The sequence below is a fragment of the Tasmannia lanceolata genome, unplaced genomic scaffold (genome assembly GCF_043159265.1).
Source record: "Tasmannia lanceolata isolate RefF3 unplaced genomic scaffold, GAP_Taslan_0.1 ptg000016l, whole genome shotgun sequence".
NCBI classification, from domain to species: domain Eukaryota; kingdom Viridiplantae; phylum Streptophyta; class Magnoliopsida; order Canellales; family Winteraceae; genus Tasmannia; species Tasmannia lanceolata.
The window spans coordinates 20,037,686-20,065,588 of record NW_027518693.1 but is presented as its reverse complement, the minus strand read 5'-3'; the positions used below and the strand labels follow the sequence as shown (position 1 = coordinate 20,065,588).

General features: G+C 37.8%; 3 protein-coding genes across 9 annotated transcripts; 2 read left to right on the top strand and 1 right to left on the bottom strand.

The window, feature by feature from the left end:
- Nucleotides 1-181: 181 nt before the first annotated feature.
- On the top strand, nucleotides 182-8,609 carry LOC143848135 (WRKY transcription factor 44-like). Of its 4 annotated transcripts, none has more exons than XM_077356970.1 (6): nucleotides 182-350; nucleotides 4,536-4,839; nucleotides 4,949-5,080; nucleotides 6,155-6,885; nucleotides 7,211-7,369; nucleotides 7,843-8,609. In XM_077356970.1, exons 2-6 carry the CDS (start codon nucleotides 4,636-4,638, stop codon nucleotides 8,030-8,032), a joined length of 1,416 nt encoding a protein of 471 aa, XP_077213085.1. In that variant the 5' UTR covers nucleotides 182-350; nucleotides 4,536-4,635; the 3' UTR covers nucleotides 8,033-8,609. The 4 variants fall into 4 exon arrangements, with proteins under 4 accessions (XP_077213085.1, XP_077213084.1, XP_077213086.1 ...); XM_077356969.1 differs by having other exon boundaries at nucleotides 4,521-4,839; XM_077356971.1 differs by lacking the exon at nucleotides 182-350 and adding an exon at nucleotides 436-561 and having other exon boundaries at nucleotides 4,521-4,839.
- A 2,115-nt stretch (nucleotides 8,610-10,724) lies between these two features.
- On the bottom strand, nucleotides 10,725-18,473 carry LOC143848136 (GPN-loop GTPase QQT2-like). 3 transcript variants are annotated; one of them, XM_077356973.1, is made up of 7 exons: nucleotides 18,259-18,473; nucleotides 17,814-17,963; nucleotides 17,437-17,579; nucleotides 17,100-17,322; nucleotides 16,693-16,983; nucleotides 11,437-11,642; nucleotides 10,725-11,316 (listed from the first exon to the last, which is right to left on the bottom strand). In XM_077356973.1, the coding sequence occupies exons 2-7, from the start codon at nucleotides 17,907-17,909 to the stop codon at nucleotides 11,040-11,042; spliced, it is 1,236 nt and encodes a 411-aa protein (XP_077213088.1). In that variant the 5' UTR covers nucleotides 17,910-17,963; nucleotides 18,259-18,473; the 3' UTR covers nucleotides 10,725-11,039. The 3 variants fall into 3 exon arrangements, with proteins under 3 accessions (XP_077213088.1, XP_077213089.1, XP_077213090.1); XM_077356974.1 differs by having other exon boundaries at nucleotides 18,311-18,468; XM_077356975.1 differs by having other exon boundaries at nucleotides 18,360-18,462.
- A 4,050-nt stretch (nucleotides 18,474-22,523) lies between these two features.
- On the top strand, nucleotides 22,524-27,179 carry LOC143848138 (putative serine/threonine-protein kinase PBL7). 2 transcript variants are annotated; one of them, XM_077356976.1, is made up of 5 exons: nucleotides 22,524-22,678; nucleotides 23,657-23,844; nucleotides 24,681-24,870; nucleotides 24,967-25,358; nucleotides 26,470-27,179. In XM_077356976.1, the coding sequence occupies exons 1-5, from the start codon at nucleotides 22,600-22,602 to the stop codon at nucleotides 26,761-26,763; spliced, it is 1,143 nt and encodes a 380-aa protein (XP_077213091.1). In that variant the 5' UTR covers nucleotides 22,524-22,599; the 3' UTR covers nucleotides 26,764-27,179. The 2 variants fall into 2 exon arrangements, with proteins under 2 accessions (XP_077213091.1, XP_077213092.1); XM_077356977.1 differs by having other exon boundaries at nucleotides 22,548-22,678; nucleotides 23,692-23,844.
- Nucleotides 27,180-27,903: the final 724 nt, after the last annotated feature.

Sequence of the window (27,903 nt, the reverse complement as noted above, 5' to 3'; positions counted from 1 at the left end):
CCCAGATTATATTTCTAGACAAAGACAGTACAGTCCATAGAGTTGGTTTTTTTTTGTCCCTCCTTTTTTATTACTTAGATAAATTTGGCTTTTGTAAGAGTGATTTTGTTTTGTTTTATATTGGTAGAAGAAAGATATTCTATAGAATTAAATATTCCAACATTTGAATTTTACTCCTTGCCTTTCCAACTGCCTCATCAGCTGCAGAGACTTTTTCTTTATTCACTTGTTCCTATGAAAGTTGCAGAAATATCCATATGAATGTCTTTTTTGGGTGTATAAGTTCTTTTGTCTCTGTTGTTGCTCATCTATGATCACACACCAGAGACTGCTTGGATGAGTATGCGAAGGTTAGTGCTATTAACCCCATTTGCACACATTAGCATTTCTTTTTATCCAATTGCTTGGTCTCTTTATCATGTATCCTATTCCTAGTATGTATAATTTTAGCTACTAGACCCATGTAGTTTTCTGGGGAAAGTGTTTGAGAAAAATGCCTCAAAGAGTTGTTGTTTGATAAAAGATTGACATAGGTGGATCGTCTGGCTTGGGAACAATCTTGTGGGTTGAAGTTGAACTCTATAATTTTCTTTTTTTGTTAACAGTTTTTCATTTTTGAATAAAAGTTGGGTTTCTTATGATGGTTTTGTTTTGCTAGATGGTCAAAATTTGTGATGCTTTTGAATTTTGATTGTAGTTTAGGAAGTATTGACTTTTGGATGGTGGATATGTAGATTTTCTTCTTTGTTTTCTTGCAGTTTTTTCATTCGAGAATTCGATATTTTCTGGTTGGATGCTTAATTTCTTTTGGTAGGTTCTATTTATGTTTTATTTTAATTGCCTAATCCCTTAATTCTCACAAGTGTTTTTCGTTTCCGTTTTACCTGGTCATTGGCAGTAGGGTTGCTTGTAATTGTATGTACATCTTTCTATCAATTGATTAGTATGCAAACAGGATGGCGATTAAATCCTCTGTGTTTGATAATTGGCTACAGATTCCAACCCATTTATAACTCTAATATAAATTTGTGATCTACATGGATATGGGTATGTTCTCTTACTATTTGCAGGGCCCATTTTGGACTGATTGTTTTTATCCATTCTTGTATGCCTGAGCTAATTTGCTGTTCACAGTTGAAGGGGAAGGTTATGAGTTTCCACAACCATTTATAATCTTTCAGGAGTGCTTATACAGTCTTTGTTTGAGAAGTTTCTGTGGTTTAGAACTCAAACAAATGGTTTCGGCGCCCTTGTTATCATCTATCCTTTGTTTTTATTTCCTTTACTTTTTGGACCTTTTGCTTTTATAGAAGTCCGAATGTAGAAAGCTGTTGAAGAAAAAAATTATTATTCAATATTCAGAAATGGTCAATATCAATTGTCTCTGATTGGGAAACTTTGATGCTCATGAAGAATCAGCATATGAATATGAACAAAAATTACACAATATTATATTTCTAGTCTACATAGAGTTGTTTAGAGGGGAAAAAAGGGTCATATGGATGCTTTGGCAAGTGCTAAAAGATGGGGCAGAAAATACTAATGGTGATAGCTTTTCATTCTGTAAAAGATGTCCTTCTAGCACATTCTAGACATGGGTGGGTCCAAAGGTAGGTTTGGAATCAACATGAGGTTGGGCGACAAAGGCTTGAAAGTGTATCTATCCCACCATAATGCTTAAGGCTAAGAATCTGGGGCATATGTTGTGGCTAAATATAAGGTTGGTATCATGGTGGTGATTTTGATTACCGAGGATACAAAATCCTGGATATTTCTAAACACCCATCAAGTGTTGAGATGTTAGCTTCATACCATTCAGTGTCCGAGGTATATCAGGAAGAGGACTTCAAAGTTGAGATAACAAGTGGGTTACAAATTCAACCCAGCTTAATAACCCAAACAGAAAATGTGTGTTGGACATGAAGCTGGACCCTATCTCACTGTATTACTTAAAGATAAAAATATGTGTGGAAATGCCGTCGCAATATGCAAGAAATTATGTTGGTGCCAAGTTGATGCCTGTAAGAGCTCACAACAAGGAGAGCTAGCTGAGAAGGGAAGCATAATTTTGTTAAAGGACTGAGAGGACAACCTATATGGTTTGAAATGAGGTCCATGAACTCTGTTTCCTAACTTTCAAAGGAAATAAAAGTTAGTGGAGTAGAAAGTCATTGGTATTGTAAATGACTTGATCATGGAATGGATTGACATAATCATGATATTGCCACTTAAACTTATTGGTGAATAGTTCTGAACTCAAAGACTTGGCAACCTAAAGTATTTATTGGCTACATAAGTGGACAGTTCAAAAAACAGAATAAGATTGAGCAAGAGGAAATTCATTCTTCACATGCTCTTTTTTGAATGATGAAATATCATCAAGAAAAAACTCGAAGAACAACAAGAGCGAGGAAGTCTCAAGCGAGAAAGCAATATATAAAGAAACAAACATGCAGCCTACGAAAAGGAAGAAAACTAGAAATATAGAGAAACAAGGAAAGAACTGAGAAAAACTCCTCGGGGAGGAAGATGATCAAACGAAAAAAAAATCCTCTCAATCAACACCTAAAAGCATTAATATGTTACGAAGCGAACCATGTGACTTCCAAACAGAAAAAAATCATCGGTTGTTTAAAGACATGGTAGTAGATTTGATCAAAGACATGCCTCATATAAGCTTTAGTTGCTGGATTGATTTGTCTTACTATTAATTGTCCTACATCGTATTATCTGTAGAAACCCTCACATAGGCACAATGTATATGATTGATTGTTACATCAAATCAAATCTGAGGAAATGAAATCATTTGTGTTCCTAACGCAATCTCAATGAAGGTATACATAAAATAGAAGCATGGGTTGTTTGCACATTGTCTATTAGAGGCTAGCTATGATTTGTCGAGAGGGACACGGAGTGTCGGACACGGCAAACTCCCGAAATTTAGAAACGGGGACGGCTAAAATAGAAATTACTTATAGTCATGATTTGTGGACACAGATTCGTGTGCCGAGTTTCGACACGGACACGAGGTATCTGACATGGAAACCACTAAAAATCTAGAAAATGTGGCACACTCATACACATACATGCATATAAAGTTACTGACACTTCTAGCAGTACACTTACAAGTGTCCAAAGGAGTGTGGACACGTGTGGACACGGGTGTCGTGTCGGACACGACACGACACGTGTGGACACGGGTGTCGTGTCGGACACGACACGACACATGTGTCAGCAATAAATTCAAAGTGTCGGCCAAATCATAGGAGGCTAGACATTGTAGTGTTTAAGCGTTCCTGCAACTTTGTGGACTGTATGGAAGGAAAGAGAAAAGAAATTCTCTGTAAAATATCTTAACAGATAGCGTGCTAAATTATGCATTGGGTGTTTATCAACCGGTTTAATTAGGCTATGAATTCCCAGCTCCTGGGAAAACTCTCCATTACTGACATATGTTGAACTTTCTTTTTTGTGTGTCTCGGGTTGGAGGCCGGGGTGGGGAATAGATTGACAGTTATGTTATACATCTTGGATATAGTAGTGGTTTTGTTCCCCCCCCCCCTCTCTCTCTCTCTCTCTCTCTCTCTTCTTCCATATTAGAGAGTTCATAGTAGCTTTCATGTCTTTCCTTGTCATTCTTGTATTTCAAGGAGGTTTTGTGCTGACCGAGTGTTATGAGAATTGTTAATCTTTCGCTCTCAACTTGTTTGTGTTTTCATGTTTTGACAAATTAAAGAGCATTATAAGACAACAATTTCTATATTTTTTTATCTCCAAAAAATTAGTTTTATGATATGTGCATGTTAGTGGTGTATACGGGGTTAGTTAGTATGTAGTATCAACCTTTCCTCTCATCTTTTTCTTTCTTTTTCTTTTCTTTTTCTTTTTTTTGTATATGTGTTACAGCCGATTAGCCACATAACATTATATATGTAATATTTTGGTATCATTATAATTTTGGAAAGAATTAGATCCTCCAGGACATACTCCTGCTTTTTGGTTGCTGGGAAGTCTGGAACAATGAGGCCAACCTGATATCACATGGAGCACCCCCGTTGTTTTGTCATGGGCTTTGTCACAAATATCGTTCTCAGGAATTTCTCAGCAAGGGAAAATCTTGGGATATATTATTTTATTTTTTTCGGGTTTATATCAGGAAAAACGATAAAAATAAAATTATTTAAAAAATAAATAAAATTTAAGAAAAAGAATAAAATAAAAATATCAGGATGATATCATGATATGATTTCCGATATTTTATGATAAAAATGAAAATAACGCTATATTTTTAAAATCATGGGATTTTTTCGTTTTATCAAAATATCGTGACAAAAACACGATATTTTGAAAATATCGGAGATATTTGTGACATGGGCCATGGGTCCCATCAAACAGGAGCCACAGAGGTCCAAATTGTCTTCCTGTGGAGCACTGAAACATTACTCCTATAGCTTCTCATAAACATAAGTCTGTCTGTCGCATGCATTTGTGAGTTTTCTTCTTTTGTTTATGATTCACAGGGCAATTTTGAGCAGGTTTGAAGGAGCTGTCGCAAATGTATAAACTTTGAACTGTCAGTGTCCATGCCATAAAAACAGGATTAACTTTGAAGGTTGATACATTTGCTCACTGAAAATGGATGTTAAAGATGCAGAGAGGTTGGTTATAGCTAAACCCATTCCATCAAAACCTTGTTCAACGTTCAAGTCCTTCTCTGAGCTCCTTGCTGGTGCCATTAATGCCTCTCCCCCAACTATGTCTTCTGAAACAATAAGACCCAAGACAGTGAGGATTAGGCCGCCGGTGACTACTGCTCCAGCTGGCATTGTTTCTTCCCAGGTGCATTTTAATTTGGGACTTCAAGATTTTAGGCATTGGTGTCTTTTTTAAGATGTCTGTTTTCATGGTTTTTTATTTTTGGTTTTACTGATGGGTCAAAATTTTTCAGGGTGAGGTATCTGGAACAGCAGTTTCATATTTGTCTGATAAGAATTTGAAAGAAGACCACAATTATACTGTGGTATACAAACCCTTGGCAAAGCTTGTTTCAAGGACCACTGCTTCTCTCTTGGCAAATCTGGTTAGTCTCTCTCTCTCTCTCTCTCTCTCTCTCTCTCTCTCTCTCTCTCTCTCTCTCTATGATATATACTAAGCATGTTTCTTTCCATTGTCATTCACTTTCTTTCCTAAGAAATTTTTTATTAGAAAACCTTTTCTTTAAACCTCATGTTTTGTTTTGATAGGGTGGGGCTTAGGCCCAAGCATAGCATGGGTGGGGTCCACCATTTTATACTTACTCTGGTGGGTCCACTATTTTACACCACATGCTACAATGGGTGGGGGCCAACATTTTATAAACCATGCCTTATGCCTAGCATGGTGGGGCCTGCCACTCTACACCTCATGTTTTGGTGGGCCCGTGGGCCCAACATCTCCACCCAAACCCACGCAAAGGGTGGGGCCTACCATTTTACATCTCATCTTATTGATGGGATGGGGCCAACATTGTACACCTTATGTTTTTATGAGATGAGGTCTGCCATTTTACACCAAGTTTGCTGGGTGGGCTCACCATCTCTACCTAAACCGATGCATAGGGTGGAGCCTGCCATTTTACCCTTAATGTTATTAATTATGTGAGGTCCACCATCTTTATCCAAACCTATGCATTGGGGTGGGCCCCACCATTTTACACCTCATGTTTTGATGGTGTGGGGCCCATCATTTTTACGCCATTGATAGCATGGGACCAGAATACCAGTATCTATATAAACTGTCTACGAAAACACATGTTTCTCCATTGTTATCATCTTCCTTTGTTTGATTGTCTCAGTTAGACCTAGAAGGGTTGCCTGGTGTTTTAGACATGGAAATGTAGTCACCTTGGACTAACCATGTTAGGACACTCTCTTTGATACTGCCGAGAAGAAAATTGCAATGCTTTTTCAAAAAATGGCATGTTGAAGTCGTCAAAATAAGTTCCATTGAGATTATATCTGATCTGTTGGATGTAGTTCCCTTAAGCAACACAGTGATCATAAGCTTAACATTTGGGACTGAAAAGACCCACCTTGGATTCTATTTTTTTTTAAAAAGACCCACCTTGGATTCTTCAGTGGTTAAAACTTAATAGACTCAATTTTGTCTTAACCAGGGAAACTTTGACTACAGTCATCAACAAGTTTTAGCACAGATGCAGGCTCAAGTCCAAGTTCCAGATCAAGTGAATCATCACTTACAAACCGAGCCCTCCAATCTTCATCAGAAATTTTCATCACATACAGAAAGTAACCAGATACTTGACTCTTCAAAATTGAAGGCTCAAAAAGTAGAACAAAATCTGAGGGCTCTATTACCTACAACTAGTGGAGATCGGCCTTCTTATGATGGATATAATTGGAGAAAATATGGGCAAAAGCAAGTGAAAGGTAGTGAGTACCCACGAAGTTATTATAAGTGTACGCATCCAAATTGTCCCGTGAAGAAAAAGGTTGAGAGATCGCTCGATGGGGAGATAGCAGAAATCGTTTACAAGGGTGAGCACAATCATCCCAAGCCTCTGCCCCCTAAACGCCTCTCTTCAGCGGTACAAGGGCAAGGTTTTGTCTCTGATGGGACTGAGCGAGATAGTGGGAACCCATTATGGAATGGTCCCCTTATCGACGGGAATGAAGGACCTGATGGTATAATAGAGAACCAACATGAGACAGGTCTGTCAGTACATCCTAATGATAGGAGGAAAGTGCTTTTTCCTCAGGATCCTATGGCAGTGGCATTCGACAGTGGTGTTGGAACTCCTGATAATTCTTGTGGAGTGACTGGCGATTGTGAGGAAGGAAGCAAAGGAGGGGATGGAGATGATGATGAACCAAACAGTAAGAGAAGGTAAGAGTTTAACTAATTTGTGATTGTTGTTATATTTTGTGTTGATGCAGGAAAAATAAGCAGCCATTTTGTCTCTAAAATGGTATTGAAATGTGTTCTGGCTAGTTTGGAGAAACTGGTAGTCTCTTGGCAGTCTAAAGGATTTGTATATTTTGGCAACTTTCAAAATTTTGTGCTGACTTAGAAACTGATGAATTTTTATTTTATTTTATTTTGTTTTTGTTGATAAGTGACAATATCAACAATGAATTCTCTTCATTATTAACTCAATTTTGAGGATGCATATCATTCCTGCCATTGAGTTTCTCACGTTCTTTCCTCTCAGGAAGAATGAAGATCGAGCTAATGAAGTTGGAGCAATAGTGCAAGGTGTTTGTGAGCCTCGTGTTGTGATGGAAAATTCAACAGAATCTGAGGTCTTGGCGGATGGCTTTCGCTGGAGAAAATATGGGCAGAAGGTCGTGAAGGGGAATCCATATCCCAGGTCACTACTTAATTTCTGGCATGTTGAAAGTGGTAGATTATATTTTTAATACATGTTTTGGGATTTAATTGTATCCCAAGGAAAGCATTTTCTAAGAAATCACCACCCTATTCCAATTGAGTATTATTTGCAATTTTGATTATTGTTTTTGGCTGGGCCTTAAAATCATAACTAGACAGAAATTCTAACTGATGATAAACAAAATGTACAATGAGCTCCTGTAAGTGGTGGAAAAACCCAGTGATACAACTAGAAGCCTCAGCTAGTCTGCAACTTATTCCAAGCAAATCAGGACCTAACAAAACTTTCTTCAGCTTTTTAATCTTGTAAATGCTTCATATGCAATATTTGTTTTTTTAATAATGCTATTCATATGCAATATTTGTGACTGCAATATTTAATGCATTTTTCTTTTGGTTTATATTATCATTGTATTAATGTCTGTTGACGGCTTGGTGGTTTTGGACTTGCAGAAGTTACTATAGGTGCACCAGTCTAAAGTGCAACATGCGGAAGCATGTGGAGAGGGCATCAGATGATCCAAGAGCTTTCATCACAACATATGAGGGAAAACACAACCATGGCGTGCCGGCCTCTAAAACCCTCAATCCAGTTGTTTCTGACCAGGATTCACTAGCCTCTGCTAACAAATCCAAGCCATGATATATAGATTTGGACGAAAGAAACTGATATTTGGATGATTTATCTTACCAGTACATGCAAGAGAACCAAGGCACGAATAAGTTTTAAGATCCTCTCACTCAACACTAGCTTCGAACTGCGTATTGAGGATCATGGATGGTTTTGGTTACTTAAATATTGTGCCATTTTCCTCTGAGTTGATATCTGAAGGTCTTCTTATTGAAGATGGGATTAGTTGAATGGGTAAAAAGGTTGTATATGTAATGTTTTTTTTTTCCTTCATTTGGCAGTTTTCCATTTTGTCTGAGACTGCGTTTTGTAATTTACTGTAATCAATGCTGTAATCAGTGGCGGAGCCAGGATTTATGCATAAGGAGGGCAAGCTTATACAGGCTTGTACATAAGGGGGCAGGCCTTCAAATTTCAAAGGGGGCTGGGCCCAATTGAGTTGGGCCTATTAAGGATTTAGCCCAACTCAAAGGGGGCAACTGCCCCCCTTATGCTACATGTAGCTCCGCCCCTGATTGTAATATTCCCCACTTTCTTCCTCCCACATATTGGATCTATAAGTATATCATATGCAAAAAAAATTTCTCGATATCTTGGATGTTTCATTATACTGTTTCCTACATGCTACTACAATGTTTTTAAATTTCCACCGAAACCGACACGCATACTGAAACCAAAACTGTTAGTGATATAGTGCATTTTATATAATTATATTTATATTAAAAGCATGTGAAATGTGGTGTATTTATTATAAATAAATATTTTATTAATCACATGTGATATGTAGTACGTACTAAATTACCAAGCATGCGCGACAATTAGGTGTTCGTTCTTGTTAAATCATTATGGGTTACTGTCTTGCTTATTTGATGATTTCTAAGTGTGTATAAGTGCTTATTGTAGCATTTCGACGTTTCATTTTGAAATTCTATCATTTGATTATGTTTTCATACATTTTCATGTTTTACAGCATTTTCACCTAAATTTTTAATTCAAATTGAACCGTTTCTATTTCCGTGACGACCAAAACCGAAATCATAATTTAAAACCTTTACGATTTCATGCTGGAGCCTACTCTTGTTAGGTTGACGAATCCCTGATCCATTGGATGCCATCTCAGAGGCAGGTGGCATGAAAATCAAAACATATGCTATCTCATCTTTAAAATGCACAGCCTTTTCTATTATATTGTAGATCAGTTTGAAGCTTAATCTTATATTGAACCTTCCTTTATGTATACCTTTAGCCGTTTGGTTTGTAGATAGCAGAATTAGGATAGCAGAGAAACTGGGTTCCTCATTAAAATCAGAATGACCCCAAAAAGCAGGTCGAGGTGCAACTCCAGCCCGGAGCTGGATTTACACTTTCCCTTCTAAGATTTGAACAAGGAGTATTGTAGTAACCAAGTCATCACTTCCATCGTAATATAAGAAGCCATGCCAATATTATATAGTGGGTCTTCCCACCTTTGGTTGATCCAGACTATCTACCTAGCAGGCCCCACCTTGGACCTCCAATAGATAAAAAAAACCAAGCTGCTTGGATGGTCTTAACTATCTCATTAAAAAGGAAAACAGTGGATGGTGAAAAAACTAAATATAGACAATAATAGTCCACATTCAACCAAAAATACATTTAATTGGATAGTTAGAATTGCCAAATTAGTGTCATTTTGGGTCGTTGGTAGTAATTTAAGCATTCTATAAGAGTGGAATCTCAATAATTCCACCAATTCTTGGTATATTTTGCTTTCTTTAGTATTAATATTATCATTAGAGAGATTTCGGCTTCAAGGGACATTTTTGCTATCTAAGTTAACAGTGGAATCCCATAAAGGCCCTAGAGCATTTGGTAATTTCACTACAAGTGTGTCAATGGGTTGTATCAATAGGTTTAATGGACCCAAACTTTACCTTGTTATGAGGCTGAACTGGGTTCAGGCCCATTAAGTTTTCTTTATTTTATCTGTAAGCTGAGATCGAACCTGAGACCTCAAGGTTGGGAAACAAGGCCTCAACCATTGAGCTACAGGCCCAACCCCGTTCAGGCCCATTAAGTTAATTAGTATGCATGTGATTAGGTCTGAGAAGTTAAAACTTACAGAAAATAGATGTTTTGAATTTCCAGTCTCATTGGGTAATCTTGTAACATGTTTGACCAATAAAGATTGAGAGATGTCTTGAGATATGGGGAGGTTCTTTGGGCGTTTGCAGGTCCTATAGGTATTGCGGATGTAAGTGAGGCGGAGGTGCGTGTAGTGCATCAAGGTATTAAACAGTAATAATGGCCTGAATAATATCTTGGTAGAAGGGGATTCTCTCATTGGTGGCTTAGAGGTTCTCATCATCACCGATGGAGTTTTATCTGTTTTTTTTTTTTTTTTTTGAATGGTAAGATTTGATCATTTCTTTGACAAGATTCATGATAGGACGGGCTCTTCATCTGTTGTTTTTCAACATGTTAGAAGATTGGCAAATGTCGTTGCAGATAGTCTCGCCAGGGTTGGGGTAATTAAGGAATCACTAGAAGTGTTCTATTCCCTGCCTCCTTGAGTTTCTGAGTTTTTATATTTTTCTCTTGCTGTTCTCTATTTTTGCTTTGCTATATTTTAGGGTTTACCCTTTTCTGTACTGTCCATCTGTCTTCCTTTTTATAAATAAAGTGGCCATCATTAAAAAAAGGGGGGTTTTGGAATCAGCCAAAAGAAACCAAGTACAAGGTGCTTAACAAGCAAATGTATATGCTTGCGTTTCCAAATCCTACTCAAGCTACATGTAATAGCACCCCGAACTACAAGAGCTACAATTCGAGAACAAAGTTCACAGCTGTAAACACAACCCAGAACATTACAGCTAATATACAAAAAGTCAAACAATTAAAACCTACTAATGAGATGGCTCACAATTCAAGTTCCATCCAACAAAATCGGTGGAATCTAATTTTAAAAGAGGGAGAGATCTTTTTATACAGGAATAGTTTAAAGAAACCATATCCAAGTCACTTAGAATTACCTTTTACCTTAGAAGGAGAACCTAGCAACCTCCTCATCTTCACCCTCTTCTTCTTCGTCATCCTCCTCTGAAAATTGTTCAATTTCGTCTTCTACTTCTTCTTCTTCTTCATCTTCTTCCTCATCCATCATGCTTCTACTGGCTTCTTTGTTCTTCAAACCTGTGCTCAACACCACGGTTTCCCCACCTGATTTCTCCATGTCCTTCCTCAGCTTATCCATATTCACTCGCTGCCTCTCCGCCTCTAAACGTTCCTTCTCAGCCCGTCTCTTGTCAAGATCAGCTCTGTCATAAGAAAAGGGGAAGAATACAACCCATCAGTAGCTCCAAAAAAAAAAAAAGGACGTTTCACACCAAATTTGAAGTTTTGATTAGGGGAGAAGAATGTTGATGTGAGGTTAATACTTGTAGTTATCCATGTATTCATTAGCACTTGCTTCTATGGCATTAAAGAATGCTTCCATTCCAGCACCAGAAACTGCAGACACTCCGACAGAACGGAGATTCTTATAAAATTCATCAAGAACAAGGGAAAGGCTTCTCGTTAGCGTTGAGGTGTATGAATTGTCAGACTCTAATGCTGCCTGAAATACCTCAAAATCTTCCATCCACTGTTACCAAAACATTACACAATAGGTTCCATTAAGAATCAATATCAAAGATAGTTCAAGTCAAAAGATACAAAAACGGGAGAAAAGAGAACATTAATTCTAATATTCCATGAGTTGACACCTTCAGACTACAAATTGAATTATGTCATTCCTTTCAAAGAAACATGCTTTCTTGCATGAAAGTTTTCTACAGAATTCATTTAGTGATTACATAGTAGAAAGAAGAATTTTATTGTTTAAAATTTTACGCTGGTCGCTGTAATTATATTAGCACAGTCCTGCTAAGTTTTTAATTCAATTAAACCTTCTAGTCTCATTACTTGGATGCTCAACAGAAGTACAAAGAGAAATTTGTGTTGGCCAATGTGCATTATAGCATGGCAGCTTGACAAAAAAAGAAGAGAGCAGGGCCATCTCATTCAATGTTTGCTACAAGCTAGAAGTGATAGAATCTCCCTCCCTCCCTCTCTCTGCATAGTTCACGTATGGCCAGACCAACATGGTTCAACATGAACTTGGGATTCAATTAAGGAACTGCATAAAAAATTCAACTGCTATAAAGGAGAGTAACTTACCACGGGAAAGAAAGTACTGCTATTCTGAATGCTACAGAGCCTATAGGGTTAGATAGATCTTGGGTTTCCTACTATGTGTTGAAATTAGAGTTTTAAATTTCCATCGAAATCAACAGAAAACAGCATAAATGTTTCCCGGAATTCATACCAAAACCGAAAAGCATAACGAAACCAAAAGCATAAGTGTATTAGTCATATACCATACATAATTATATTTATATGAATTGCATTTGAAATGTAGCGTATGTACAGTGTATAAATATTTATATGAATTGCATGTGAAATGTTGTATGTATTGCATCATGCGACGTCGATTTCACTAGGTGTTTGATGTTGTTAAACAATTGTGTGTGTGTGTGTTTTTGCTTATGTGATGGTTTTTTAGTGTGTATTTGTGCTTATTCTAGTGCTTTCTCAAGTTTCATCTTAAATGTCCATCATTTACATATGTTTTCATAAATTTACAGGCATAATTTTCCCTTTGGAAACGAGTGTAAAAAAACACATTATCTTCTTTTAACTCATTTTCTAATTCATGTCTAGAAAGACACACTATATCCTTCCTTTTTTTTGAAATTTGACTCTCCTTTGGAAGGCATCAAGGTGAATTCCTCACCGTTCATATAGAGTATAGACATTCTTTCAACCATCGTGTATGGATCCACATTGCCAAGGTCTCCCAAGCAAAATGTAACGCGAATCCATAGGTACTATATCACCACACACTATCCTTGTACTTGTTTCCTATAGAAAATGAAATTAAGCACCGTTGAAAGATTCACCTCATTAGAATTATTCAGCCATGCTAACTTGAATGGTTAAGGGCGTGTTTCCATCCAAGGTTTTCAATTTCGACCGAAATCCGAAATTTCGGGTTTCGGTTGAGACTGAAACCGAAATGGGTAAATTCGAAACGTTACAAAATTTCGATCGAAATTTCGTTTTCCCTGAAATTTAAAGAAAATCACCAAAAAAATCTGGGCTTTATTAATTATTTAATATTATCCTGAAATTTCAAGGATTTCACCGAAATTTTTTAGAGGAAAAAATAATAAGCTATTTTATTTCGAGAGATTTCGTCCGAAATTTTCGGTTTCGGTGAGAACCGAAACGCATACCAAAACCAAAATTTAAAACCTTGTTTCCATCTTCAAGTTGATCAATTTCACCGCTTCATAAGAGATTTTAGAAGTACAATAAAATATCCTACTAACCAAGCATAAAGAATATTAACCCCCCCCCCCCCCCCCCTTTCTTCTGGAACACACCCAATACCTCCATCAAATTCTTCCCCATAGACTTGCTCTGCTGTGTCTTCTTCCATTTCCTAAGCTTTTTTTTTAATGGCACTTCTATTTCTTAAGCTAGGAGTTATTTTCGATCTGAGAACATTTGAATGAGATGTCCCATCTTTTCACATTGGCTCTATTAGGGACTATTTTGGATGAAATAGGTTGTGGAGCCATGGAAGTACTTGTGCATGGTTCAGAGGGCTGTAAATTTCCTTAATTTGAACCTTATCAGTGTACATTTGAAGCCGGTGAGAAAGTTAGTCGATTGTTGCCCGGAGCTGAAGAAGGTCTAAACGACAATATCTATTGAATTTCCTCAATGGCTTGGGCCTTTATGGCTTTACTTGGGCCTCAAAACAGTACTTAAAGTGCAGGTGCATAAAGTATCATAATGGAAGGTCTCAACCTGCTTAAAAACCTCGCAATTAATTGCTCTTGGGTGTCCCCCAACCAACTACTAGCAAGTAATTTGTAGAACTCCATATATTGAGCAACCTTTTTTGTACCTCGAGTCATTCGTATAGGGTTTGCTGGTAATTGAAGGAGGTGAATTCCTCTACCATTAATTACTTCATCTTCCCCTAAGTAGTAATTTCCGATTGGAACGATTAATCCCTTTCAATTTTTATCAGTTCCTACCACGCCACTGCATGGCCTATGAGCCTCAAAGCCACTAATGATGCCTTTCATTTCCAGGTAGCTCCTTGTAGTCAAAACTTCCTCCATCGGAAATACCCAATCAAGATACTCTTCGGACTCTAATCCGCCAAAAAATTCAGGAATTTTGATCTTAAGCCCTCGCTCCCATCGATTATTCTCTTCTCAAATACAACTTGTGGGCTGAAATTGCTGTCGAGGGGGATACCGGTTTGTGGGCTAAATAAATTGTTCCCTCATTTCTTTTATCTCTTGATCATGCTTCTCCGCTTATTGTGGAATTGTCTCCCAAACATCATCAAGATTCTTAATTTCTTGAATCTCTTCACTAGAATTGAGACAAGAGGGATTTTTAGGAGCCACCATAGCTCTGATGCCACATTATATAGAACTAGTCTAGTAGCTGCCTAAGGCACCGTATTCACAATCCATGAGGCTTTGAAAGGTAAGGTAAGTGCTAATGACCATGGCCTTGGTTTTTAAAATATATATATATATATATATATATATATATATATATATATATATATATATATATTTCAGCATTTATCATTTACCAATCCTTTTTTTTTTAAATTGTTATCATCTACCAATCCTATTTCCATTATTGTTTCTAGTGATTTATCATGGAGGCTGACAGATCTGATTCCGTCACAATCAATTTTGATGTACCCAACTATTCCATGTAGAAATTCCATTTTCGTATAAAAAACAACAATCTTAAGACAAGGAGATGATGGTTCAATGAAAGATGAATAATGCAAGAGTAATTACAAGGATTCAGGATTTTGTTGAGCCTTCTATAACCCTAAATCTTTGATCATATCAGACTTGTAAAAAGATGCACAATTATCTATAAAAGATCTATTTTTTAGCGATAAATTGATATATGATCTACCGACATGCTAATGAGGACCGTGTGGATTACGACATCTCTCAGTAATCTCAAGGTAAACAAGGGATATTTAGTCCTCATACTACAGATTCATGGACTTATCGAGGAGCAAGATATTTTCTCTCTTTAGAAGATTTTGGACAACACATGTAAGGAGTTTATGCAACTCAAAGAGATAAGTTGATTTGTGAAAAACAAAATGAGCGATGTGAGGAATAGTAAATTCCAAATATTTATAAAATATTACGACAAATCTTGAAATAATTTGGAATTATAAATGATGTGTGTTGAGATGCAGGAGGGAAATATTCACATCCAGTAACAGGAACATAATACTGGGAATGGAAGAGAGAACTTGCAAGCAACCCCAAACACATAGCACTAGTCCCACACAGCTACTCAATACAGATCCTCAGATGTGATAAGCCCATGCAATTACCTTGTTAATAGGTCCTGACAGTCTATCATATTGAAACCGCACATGCCCTATCTTACACAAGCATAGGACATGAGAATGATAGTGTTCTATGCCGGGATTTGCAACTATCAATTTGAGGATCCTCACCTTTGTTAAAAAATTTGTGCTTGATATTTATGGAACTTGAAAGTTAAACTTTATTAAGGTTTCCAATAGTAGCAGGCATCGACTTCATGGGCTTAACGGGTCAAGTGGTAAGCGCTCAATTATTATTATCAATGGCTCAACAAAGAGTTGAACGTTGTCATCTTTTTGACATTTTTAATGTGATAACCAGGTTGGGAACTCGTCAAATTCTTCAGATTCATATGATAGGATAGATAATAAGTAAACAAAAAAAAGATGAATGAAGAATATATTCATTCATGCATGGCACCATGATTTGATGTGTAGAAAAACCGAGAGATACCTTTTTGACAAGGATCAACTACAATGTGCTGCAAAACGATAAGAAAAGATGCAAGGAACATAATCACAAAAGAAACACAAGATTTACGTGATTCGGTAGTGTGCCTAAGTCCACGGGACAAGTGTTTCCACTATTTCGGTTCTAGGGTTACAAACTCTTCTTCTTCGCCAAGAAAACACAAATGAAATCTCTACACCCGTAACCCTAACATGTGGCTTATATATCAATGCCACTAATAAAGAAATTTACCGAAATACCCTTCACACTAAAACTGTAAATTAAAATTTCCTTCGGGGCAGTGGCCTGGAAACCCGGTGCGCTGCCCCTTGCACCTCCAGCAAGCTGACTGCGCCCGTGTGTGCTTCGCGCACATTAGTCCGTCACGGACCTATACAAAGCCAAAATACAAGACATCTACACAACATGATGTCTCTATCTAGCATGACTGCATGAGAAAAGAGGCATATCTTTTGCTCAATTCAATTTATGGCTACAACTCTAAAAAATAGTAAGTTTTATATCGGCATATGGATAATAGATTTGAAGAGTCACACGCATTGTTTAAACATAGACAAGGAGTACAAAGGAAATTAAAAATAATAACAAGACAGAGACAGAGAGACTATAATTTCAAGAGCATCCTATTTTGGCATTGCCATAGATGCTTCTTGAAAGAAAATTGGTCAGTGATTGAAGCATTCAATTAATATGGAGAGAATCATCTAGTAGGGACTTCATATATACCTCTAAAGCAAACTGATGTTGGGCAACATCTATCTTGTTAAATGCCAAAACCAGAGGCAGGCGTGTCTTGTAGAGTATACTACATGCATAGAGCATATTACTCATGAAAGTTACTGGATTTGCCGAACGAGGTGTATCAACCACATAGGCAATGACAGTGGGAAAAGTTGAAGCAAAAGCCTCTGTAATTATTGCTCCTGAGGCAGACCAAGTGAAAATTTCAATTTGACCAGGGGTGTCCACAAGAACATAATCAAGCTGATCTGCTCGCTTCTCAATAACTGATACAACCTAAAATTAGACGATATCCAAAGTAGTTAGGCACAAAATGACTCAAAAACCTGAATACAAAAATCAACATAAAGAATAAAAACTAAGGACTAAATAAAAACTCATGTTTAAGTTACCTCATCAAACTTTGTAGCAAACAAATTAAGTGATGTGAGTATCCCTCCATTTGGACCAAGATTGAACTCTTTCATCACTTCTTTGTATCGAACAGTGTCTCTTATATCGATATTTGCACCATATGGAAGGGACATAACTGCTGGGTCAAGGTTCAGCACATAACCCCGAATATTCGAAGCTTGTGTATGACAAACCAAACGATGAAGAAACGTTGTTTTTCCACTTCCTACAAGATCACACATTTGGTTTTCGATTTAGAACATAAATAGGTAATTAGAGAGATGAATCCCCACCAAACATATAAAATAGACGCAATGTTAAAGAGGGGTAGATTACATGCCTGCCATTCCTACAACAATAATAATGACTGGTTTTCTCTTGAAGATAATCGATGAATTCATTTCACTACCAGACGACGATTCCTCTATATGTAGTTTCCCCATTGACTTAGAAAGCTCCTCTTTCTCAATGCATTTTGACTTTTATAAGAAAATCAAAGGTGTTAAGGAACATCACATGCAAAAATGCGTAAAATCAAATAGGGTTCTGCTAATTTCACACTTGTTTGATAAAAAAAAGTCTCGAAACATCTGTAAAAGTCTCAGAACATAGGTAAATTATGTTTCCAATGCACCATAACGAGTTAGCAAAACCAAATCAAATACTAAGAATTTTCAAGATTAAGAAAAAAAAAAGTTAAATGAAGTGATTACCCCACTGCCCGAGGATTCGTGGGAATCCAATTGCATCGATACACCTTCGTCTACTGATCTCGACTCTGAATTATGAGGATCCGAATCCATATCCATTTCAATATCAAATTCCAACTTCAATCTTCCTTAACATTCAGATGCATTCCCCAACTGAAAACAAATTCAGATACATAAAATGCACCATTAGGCGTGAAAGAAAAATGGTATAACCACAAATTGAAAATATTCTCATGGGTTTTAAGTAAAAAAAAAAAAAAAAACTCCTTAACATTCAGATGCATCTCCAACTGAAAACAAATGGGTTTTAGGTTAAGAAAAGAAAAATGTTATGAAAGCAAATTGAAAATATTTGTCATGGGGTTAACGATAGTACGTAAATTCTACGTGGGTTTTACGTTAAGAAAGAGAAAAAGAAAAATAAGGTAAAAAAAAACAGTTCGGATACTTGGATTTGAGCTGATTTCTTTTGCCTTGGGAGTTTGTAAATCCGAACTCACAGGAAAATCGGATTTCTTTTTCGTTGTAAGTTTGTAAACCCTAACTCACAGGCAAAAGCCTCCAAACGCTAGGGTTTTGCAGACGTAGACATCAAAAGAACCAAATGAGAGAGAGAGAGAGAGAGTCTAGGGTTCTGAGGGTTTGAGATTCAGAGAGTTTTTGTGTTCTATACACAAGGTCCATTTATTAAAAACCGGTCCCACCGATTCCACAGCTAGTGGGCCCAAGCTTAAGCAATTGAGAAGTCATCATTATATTTAAAGAAGTGTAGTAGCTAACTTAGCTTAGCTACACCGGCGGCTTAAAATATAATGGCCCCACATTGTTTCGGTGATGCAAACCATTCATTTGATAGGCCCTCACATAGATAGGGTGTGCCCAAAAAATCAGCCCCATAGGATGATCCCAACCCTATGATTTGTAAAGGCAAAAATTGACTTGAAAAAACCTTCACAAATCTGTTCATTTTTTCCTCCGCAGTTTGAAGGATTGGGATCATCCTATATTTGTGAGGGCCTATCAAATGAGGGCCCACTGTAATTTAAGCCATCAGTGTAGCTAAGTTAGCTACACGTATGTGTAGCTATGGTTTTAAATTTCGATCGAAATTTCAGACTTTGGTAGAGATCGACACCGAAACTACACAAAACCGAAATGGTCATTTATTTCGGCCGAAATTTCGGTAATTTCAGCCAAAATTTAATAATAAATAAAATATATATTTTTTGTACCAAATTTCTACCGAAAATTTGAAATTTCAAGGTCTGAAACCGGTACCAAAACCGAAATTTTAAACCTTGTGTGTAGCTACACTTTACTCATATATTTATATCCAGTCAAATGTATTTTAGTGGTTGAATGTGTAGAATTGCTTCAATCATAGCCGTCCATCTGTAAGTCCTTGATTTAATGATCTGGTCCGTTCGATCATCATCATCATCTATGGGGAGTCCAACTACTCAATCGGCGAGGATCAATTTTAGCGATCAAACTTTCGATCCTGCATGGAATAAACATTTCGATCAATTTTAAGGGTCTATCTATAAAACGGAGGGGATAGGATCAAACTATGGAGATTATTTTATCAGCAGCAAGGCCTATTTAAGTTGGGACCAGCAAATGAATAGCTTGCATCTTCTAACAAGATGGGGCCATGATTTTTTTTAAAAAATGGTGTCTCATGTTTAGGTGCATAAAAAATATATGATGACACCTACCTTGTTCAAAGTCAAAGATCTAAAGCATTTAAATGTAAGGTTGGGACCCAGGGTTCGTGTTCAAAGGTTGAATGAGAGAGAGAGATGCCTAGCTTGTTCAAAGATCTAACCCATTCAATTGTTGGGCTCCAAGGCTTATTTAGTTATTGGGCCGTGGTTATTGTTCAGAGAGAGAGAGTCCTAGTTGTGTGCTTCAAAATGTCAAAGGAGGTGAGCGGGGACTTGTTCAGTGCCCTAAAATGAAGTACCATGTACATTTTACAAGGCCATTTAAAATTAAATTTCTAGGCTGAGATGTACCTTGATACCTCTCACCCTTACTTAAAATCGATTTCCTATGTTTTGGTGTACCAACCAACCCTCTCAACCTCAATAAAATTATAAAATCTATGCTATTTCTTTTATTTACTCCTCTCTTTGGATGCTAATTAAAAATCAAATTCTTAAGTTTGGGTGACCAACCGACCCTCTGAACCATAATAAAAGGCTGTATATCGGCATGATAAAGTTTTGATGATGAGACAAACTCACCTTGTTTTACACTGTTTAACCAGCTGTCAAAGGCTATTACAATTCCCCCAAAAGGCTCTCAGCGGCCCATTAAAAAGTACAAAACAAGCCGAGTTCGCCCCATTATCAAAACATGGTTGTGCGGATATCAATGTCCCTAATGATTAAAATTATAAAATCTGTCACTAACAACTGCATACTTACCCCAGTAGCCTTTTGACAGAGCTAAATTTTCAAAGAAATGCCATCTCCTCTAATACTGTAACAGTTGCTGCCATTACAATATCGGAGGAAAGTTTGGTCCCAACTCTAATAAAAACAGTCCACACTTTCTTGCCTTTTTCTGCATGTGTCGTGAAACTAGGAACCTGTCCTTATTTGAAAAATCCATCTTTTGTTTACCTCTCTCTCTCTCTCTCTCTCTCTCCCATCCTTCCATGTGTACGATCGAAAAAATGATCCTATTACATTGGATTGGCTTGGATGGTGGATTGATCACGGCCAAAAAAATAACAAGAATCATCGACCGCCATATATGTCTTTGAATGTCTACGATTACTCATTCGAGCACCAGTAAATCCATACAGTATACATAGGCCATGATTGGCTGCTATAGAATTTTTTTCCATGGAATTTTAGTTTATCAAGCGGTGAGAGGGTGGGAGGAGAATAGAGAACATGAGGGAGAAGAGGGTGAGAAAAGGCTGAAAAAATAAGGAAAAGAAAAACTCTAATCAAAACATAATTATCTTTTGGAAAAAATACAGATATACGCCCCTCAACTATGGCCAAATTCCACTTCTAACCCCGTGGTCAAGGTGGCAAACGGGCCGTGCCGGCCCGCTGCCCGGCACGGCACGGATGGCTATAGTGACGCGTGCCGTTCCGGGCTTGGTTGGGCGGGCCGGCACGGCACTGCCCGTTTGCCCAGGCACCACGAGCCCGGTTCCCCCTTCATAAAATGTATTTTTTTTAAAAAACCCGAAAATACCCCTCAAAAGTTGTTTCAAACGGCTAGTTTGGGGGGTATTTTCGTCCAAAACATATATTTTCAAAAAAAAAAAACACGGCCCTGCCCGGCTGGCCGCTGGCGGTGCTGTGCCTAGCCTCGAGGATTTCGGCCCGTCACGGCACGGCCCATGACCACTTCCGTGTCGTACCGTGCCCGGCCCGCAGGCCTATCCAGGCCTCATTTGGTTGGGTCGGGCCGGCCCGGCATGGCACGTTTGCCACCTTGACCCTGTGGTATCGAAGGTACCAAAGACACCCATTCAACTTTCTGACATTCTTAATTAGACCTCCTGATTTTTCATCCTATAATTCAAAATTCATCAAAGACACTCCCTGACAATTTCTTCGTTACCGTCCACCTCGTAACGTAACAAGCATTATTGAAAGATGAGGGGGTGTCTTTGGTGAAATCAATACCACGGAGTGGGAAATTGAAATTTGGCCACAGTTGACGGGGTGTAAATGTAATTATCCCATATCTTTTTTTGGGGTACTAATATCATTAACTTTTGCCATGCTTTGTAGGCAATTCTTACTGTCTTCATTCATGCGATCTCAAATCCCTTTATCTCTCACCAACCCCTACCCCTCTCTCATCCCTTACTAAACTAATAGTCCATGTAAAAAGTTCATGGTTGCCAAATGGGACCCAAGCATGTTTATTTCCATTGTCTTTCATTTTCTTGCTATGGAAAATTTATACAATTTAAGTGCACCACTGTTTTGATAAACATGTACTCCCATGTTTGTCGTGTAGTATTTAAAGGGTTGCTAGAGGAATATTACGGTCCTCAAAAAGCTCTTAGAGCCCTTTAAAAGAGCGGATGTTCATCAAAACATTGGAGAGCCAGAAGCATTTCCCATTTTTTATTGGATTTTTAAAAAACACGAGGCGCATCATTTTTACATCCCATGTTTTGACAAGGTGATGCTCATTTTACATCCAAAGCAGGGTAGGGCCCACCATTTTACACCTCATGTTTTGACATGACATGGCCCACCATCTCTGCCCAAACCCATGACAACCGTGAGTAGGCCTGCCATCTCCACCCAAATCCTTGTATTAAAGTGGGGCCTACCATTTAGTCATTTACACCATGTTTTAATATGGTGGGTCCCACCAACACAACTCAAACGGCCAAACCCATGCATCAGACGGGCCCATGGTTTTACACCTCATGTTTTGAAGGGGGGTGGGGCCCATTATGTTACAACCAAGTGTAGCATGCACCAAGCAAGAATGATAGTTTGTAAACACACTAGTCAAAACGTGGGCCCAATTGAAAGAACCGGCTGGTTTATTTACATTCTAATTAAGATTGGATTTACCAAAACAAGTTAAGAGGATTGACAAAAGAGAAAAAAAAATGAAGAAATTCTCGTCGCTTTGATAAGACCGCTAATCAAAGGTTTTGGAAACGGATGTCTCCGAAATAGCAATTCAAATCTGATGGACTGATACTCATTTTCCTCTCTCTCTCTCTCTCTCTCTCTCTCTCTCTCTCTCATATATATTTTGTTTTTTTCTTAGAAAAGAATAGAACTTAGAAATGGGTTGTTTCACCTCCTCTGGAAAATCTAACAAGAAGGCTAGGAAGAAATCGAATGCTCAACTCGCACCCTCTTCAGGTATTTGAAATGAGAAGATGAAAAAAGGGGAGAAATTATTTTAAGGATGTTTTAGCTATTTCATTTTGGGTGGTTTTTCTTTTGTAATTAGAATTTATATTTATGTTTTCATTTTGCCTTATTTTGTATTATGTCATCTGGGTTTGTTGTTAATCGATTGAAATTGGAGGAATTTTAGATCTTATTCCATGTACCCTTTCTGGGTTTTGGTTTTTGTTTCGATCTGCACAGATTATAGTTTAGGTTTTTTTTTTTTTGTTGTTGTTGGAAATAGGGGTTTTATCTCTCGAAGGGAAAGGAACAAAGTTAGGGCTTAAATGATTGCATAGCCTTCTCAGTTGGGTTTTATTTCTTTTTTAGTTGGACAAATTAGAAATTTAACTCTTGATGTTTCTGAATTTGATAGTTTGAAGGATTTGATGAAGATTACATTTTTGTCTTAGGTTAGATGGGTCTAGTAGGATTTGAGATTTGATGAAGATTACTTTTTTGTTTTTAGGTTAGATGGGCCTACAAGGATTTGATGAAGATTACATTTTTTTTTCTGTCTTAAGTAAGATGGGTTTTGAAGGATTTGATGAAGACTACTTCAAAGCTGTGTTCTTTCTCTCATTAAAGGACTGTTTTTCTAAGTGCGTGGTTTCCATGACCTCGAAATTTTGAATGATAGATGGTGCTGTACAAAAAATTGTTCCTGTTCAAACAGTGGGTGGTTGTTTGTTTTCATGATTTTACGCTCCCCCCCCCCCCCCCTTTTTTTTTTTTTGAAGGAATTGAAGGTAAATCCTTCTTTGAAGGTTGTTTGTTTTGCACGATTTTGCTTGTTTTTGAAATGACGGTGATTGTGGTGCTCCCTATTTTCATTCAGACAGCTTGAAGTTTTCGCATTCCCTCATTTTATGTGCATTGTTTTTTGTTTGTTATTGAAAATCTGTAGACCGAGGTGTTCTACTTTCTTGGCTTTTTTTTCTTCTTCAGAGAAATTGAAGATAAGTCCATCTTTGGATGTGAAGGAGGGATCCAAGGATGGGGCTGGTAATATTGCTGCTCAGACATTTACATTTCAAGAATTGGCTACTGCAACTAATAATTTCAGAGGTGATTGTCTTTTGGGAGAGGGAGGATTTGGTCGTGTTTATAAAGGCCGCCTGGAGAGTACAAATCAGGTTGGTTTGATGCTATATATTTGCTATGTCCTCATTCTAATCTTTTATCAGTATTTTGTAAGGTTGTTCCTCATTTTTTACTGTTATGATCAAAATGTAAATCCAAGGTAATTTATAAAATACTGCACATATTTGTGACCGTATATTCAGATTCTCTTATTTCATCATCGTTGAGTAAGTTATTTACTGTACGCTATAATTATTTACACTGTGTCCTGTGCCTCAGGTTGCTTCATAGATTTCCGTCAGCTTCTGCTTTTAATATTATAGATGGGTTTTTTACATTTTTTTTTTGCATATATTTGTATTTTCTATAAATTCAGGTTTTCTTCAAATATTATCACAGGGCAATTTACAAAATGCTTCACGTATTTATGTCTTGTTCTTTATGTTCAGTTTTTTCTTGTAAAATTATATCTTGGGTTATTTTCAAAACATTTCAGATATTTGTATCATGTTCTGTATATTGAGTTTTCTTTGTATCACTGCAAATGGGTTATTTACCCAAGGTTCACATATTTATGTATTTTTCTGCATATTCAGATTTTTTCCTGTGATTTTTGTTCCTTACATGAGTGCTACTTCTCAATTTCTAACTTGAGCCTTGAAGTATGGATTTTCATTGATTTTTGTATCCAGTAACTGAGATGGTGAAATTTGAAGTTTTTTTTTTTTTTTTTTGAAAAGTGAAATTTGAAACTTGAACTTGTCATTATTCATTTCTTTCCTCGTTCCATAATGATTTCCAAGAGATAGGGTATATCAGCTGTTTAGTATTGTTCCATGCAAAAGTATTATGCTGCTGACTTGGTGAACTTGTATTGTATTTGGTGTAGATTGTGGCTATCAAGCAACTTGATCGTAATGGGTTGCAAGGAAACCGGGAATTCCTTGTTGAAGTACTGATGCTAAATCTATTTCACGATCCTAATCTTGTTAATCTGATTGGGTACTGTGCCGATGGAGATCAGAGGCTTTTAGTTTATGAATATATGCCACTAGGATCTTTAGAAGATCACCTTCATGGTATCTTAACTTCATGAAGCCCAAATTTTATTTTGTTGTATTTACCTTTCCTTTGTAGCATGCTATACACAACATTTCGATCTTTTTTATGTACAGATCTTCCTTCTGATAAGAAACGGCTTGATTGGAATACGAGAATGAAAATAGCAGCTGGTGCAGCTAAGGGTTTAGAGTATTTACATGATAAAGCCAACCCACCTGTTATATACCGTGATTTAAAGTGTTCAAACATCTTGCTTGGTGAGGGATTTCATCCCAAACTATCAGACTTCGGCTTGGCAAAACTTGGTCCAGTTGGAGATAATACCCATGTTTCTACAAGGGTGATGGGTACATATGGGTATTGTGCGCCAGAATATGCAATGACAGGCCAGCTGACACTAAAATCAGATGTTTATAGCTTTGGGGTGATGCTTTTGGAAATTATCACTGGAAGGAGGGCAATCGACAATTCTAAAGCTGCTGGGGAGCACAATCTTGTTGCGTGGGTGAGATTGCTTACTTTGCTGGAAGAAACTAAACTTTTTCCAGATTTATTTTTTCTTATGCATTTATACGTTTTACAAGTCATCCATTCATCTGTTGAAGTTATTGTCTATGATGCACACGATTTTCTGCAGACTCAATTTTAAATCAGCTCTGACTAATTACTTTTCCTGAACTTAATTCTTCCTATGCAGCGCATGCTTATGTTTTTTAACTCACTATGGCCCTGTTTGTTGAAGATTACGACAACTTGTTGTGAGTACCATACTGATTATTGGAATCAAAATTACATTTAAATTTGAGTCCAATAACTGGTTTGACACTCACAATCGGTTTTCATAATCTTAAATGAACAGGGCCTAAGATATGTTTATGTGAATTTTCAATTTTGTCTTTCCATTTTCCTTTTCTAAGTTACTTTCAGTTGTTGTTGTCCAATTGCTTGAGTTGCTTCTTTGGCCTTGTGCAACCAGATTGATCTTCACAACTTTATGTTGTATGGGTTGTCGGCTTTTGGACTTGAAGATCCTAGTTGAAATTAAAGAGATTTTTCTCATTGTATGTGATGTGACCAACCTATTCCATGGGAACTCCTTTATGGACCTCTTCGCAAGCTCAGGTGGGGAGCCAGCATAGAGGGACTCCATCTCGTGGACCTAATTGGACCTTTTCTAATCTTTGAGGGCCAATTTATCACATTGCACTTTATTTTTACGCTGTTGAGTTTCATTGCCCTGGAGGGATATATCCTGCTCTGATGATCATTCTGAAAAGAAAATCAACTGCCCAAAGACTGCGTTTAGATTGTCAGAATAAGGAACAATCCAATATAAATCGCATTCCGACCACGGCAGAATCACAATCCCACCTCTTGGGTTGTGAACTAAATTCCAGCATCCCCTTTGATTCTGCCCTGGTGTTATCTCCCCCCCCCCCCCCCCCCCCCCCCGGCTCTCTGATTCCGTTCCTGTTTTTAACCAAACATCCAAATCAGTGCCCATTCAAGATCTGATGCCGGCATTTTTGTTTTTGTTTTGAATGATTAATTCGGGCAATTCAAATGCACCCAAATAGTCTACTGTATAACTTCTTATGAATGCCCGGTGATTGTAGGCACGACCCTTGTTCAAAGACCGGAGGAAATTCCCACAGATGGCCGACCCAATGCTTCAGGGCCAGTATCCAGTAAGGGGCTTGTATCAAGCAATTGCTGTTGCTGCGATGTGCGTTCAGGAGCAGCCAACCATGCGACCCCTCATTGCAGATGTTGTCACCGCCCTTAGTTACCTTGCTAAACAAACGTATGTTCCCAGCAACCAGCCAGTTCAGACCTCCAGGCTGGCTCCTTCTACTCCTCCTCGCTCAAGAAGGGACAGTGACAAGAGATTCAATGGTGGATTAAATTGATATCCATTCATCCACAGATATTTCTTTCATGAAGGCTTCAACTGCCATCATTTCAAACCCTGCTAGCATGGTTACTGCTTGCGGGATGATTTTGATCCTTTTTATTGGCAGTAGTTCTCGCTTGACTGTTGGTTTTGGTATCCGTGCTCACATTGGTCAGAGCTCGTCAGGGTAGACCTTTTTTGGCTGTGTGCTAGTTATCAAATTTTGTGGGGTAACCCTTTTATGGCTGTGAGCTAGTTATCAAATTTTTTATCACCCCCGGATAACAGGTGCGCCTTTTCCCTATCAGGAAATATGCTGTTTTTTTATGGGAATGTGAGTTTGGTTCCTTGTATTTAAATGCTCGTTATTGTTCTTCGGACATCATCATATTGCTGTTGCGATACATTTTAATCCATACATATTCAGATGAAGGTGCCATTATTTTTTCTCTTTCCCTTGGTGCTCCTGTTGTGAACAGTCATGTATGCATTTCTATTTCTATTTATCAATTCACCTTCTGTTCTTTTTTTTTTTTGAATGGTAACTGATTATATTAAAAGGGAGGACTGAAAAACCCTCCCGCACCCCACTGGGCCGAACTTACAAATTGAAGGAAAAGAAAAGAACGAAACAATAATAAACAATTAGGGGGGAAGATAATCGAAAAGTTCCAGAGACTGCTTGACCACCCCCGCTTTAGCCAACCTATCAGCGATGTCATTGGCTGATCTCCTTACATGCAAGAAGTCAACCGAGCATCCGACCGATAAGTCCTTTATTTCGTCAAAAATACGAAGAAATCTCCAAGGAGGAGAGACCGAACCCTTAAGCCACCTTATAACGTTGACAGAGTCTCCTTCCACCATCGAGTGCGCTAACCTCTCGCGACCAAGCAACAAGAATCCTTGATACGCAGCTCTGACTTCGGCTTCGGTAGAATCAGCGACACCTAATGGCCCAGAAAAAGCCTTAACAACCTCCCCCTCTGAATTCCTTAACACGCCCCCGATCCCTGCTGGGCCGGGGTTACCTAGGCTTGATCCGTCAAAATTCAGCTTAGAAAAACCTACAGGAGGTTTGACCCATTGCTGAGAGATTCTAGGAACGGAGACATGGCTGTTATATACCACTTTCCAACCCGCCCATAAGTCGAAA

Bases quoted from the DNA above. Each gene is read 5' to 3' on its own strand.
- LOC143848135 (XM_077356970.1), top strand. From the start codon at position 4,636: ATGGATGTTAAAGATGCAGAGAGGTTGGTTATAGCTAAACCCATTCCA. The intron at 6,886-7,210 runs GTAAGAGTTTAA...CTTTCCTCTCAG, and splicing joins GAACCAAACAGTAAGAGAAG to GAAGAATGAAGATCGAGCTA. The intron at 7,370-7,842 runs GTCACTACTTAA...TTGGACTTGCAG, and splicing joins AAGGGGAATCCATATCCCAG to AAGTTACTATAGGTGCACCA.
- LOC143848136 (XM_077356973.1), bottom strand. From the start codon at position 17,909: ATGGATATGGATTCGGATCCTCATAATTCAGAGTCGAGATCAGTAGAC. The intron at 17,323-17,436 runs GTAATCTACCCC...TCTTGTAGGAAG, and splicing joins GTTGTAGGAATGGCAGGCAT to TGGAAAAACAACGTTTCTTC. The intron at 11,643-16,692 runs GTATATATGAAG...TTTTGGTAACAG, and splicing joins AACATCAGTTTGCTTTAGAG to TGGATGGAAGATTTTGAGGT.
- LOC143848138 (XM_077356976.1), top strand. From the start codon at position 22,600: ATGGGTTGTTTCACCTCCTCTGGAAAATCTAACAAGAAGGCTAGGAAG. The intron at 23,845-24,680 runs GTTGGTTTGATG...TATTTGGTGTAG, and splicing joins GCCTGGAGAGTACAAATCAG to ATTGTGGCTATCAAGCAACT. The intron at 24,871-24,966 runs GTATCTTAACTT...TTTTATGTACAG, and splicing joins TTTAGAAGATCACCTTCATG to ATCTTCCTTCTGATAAGAAA.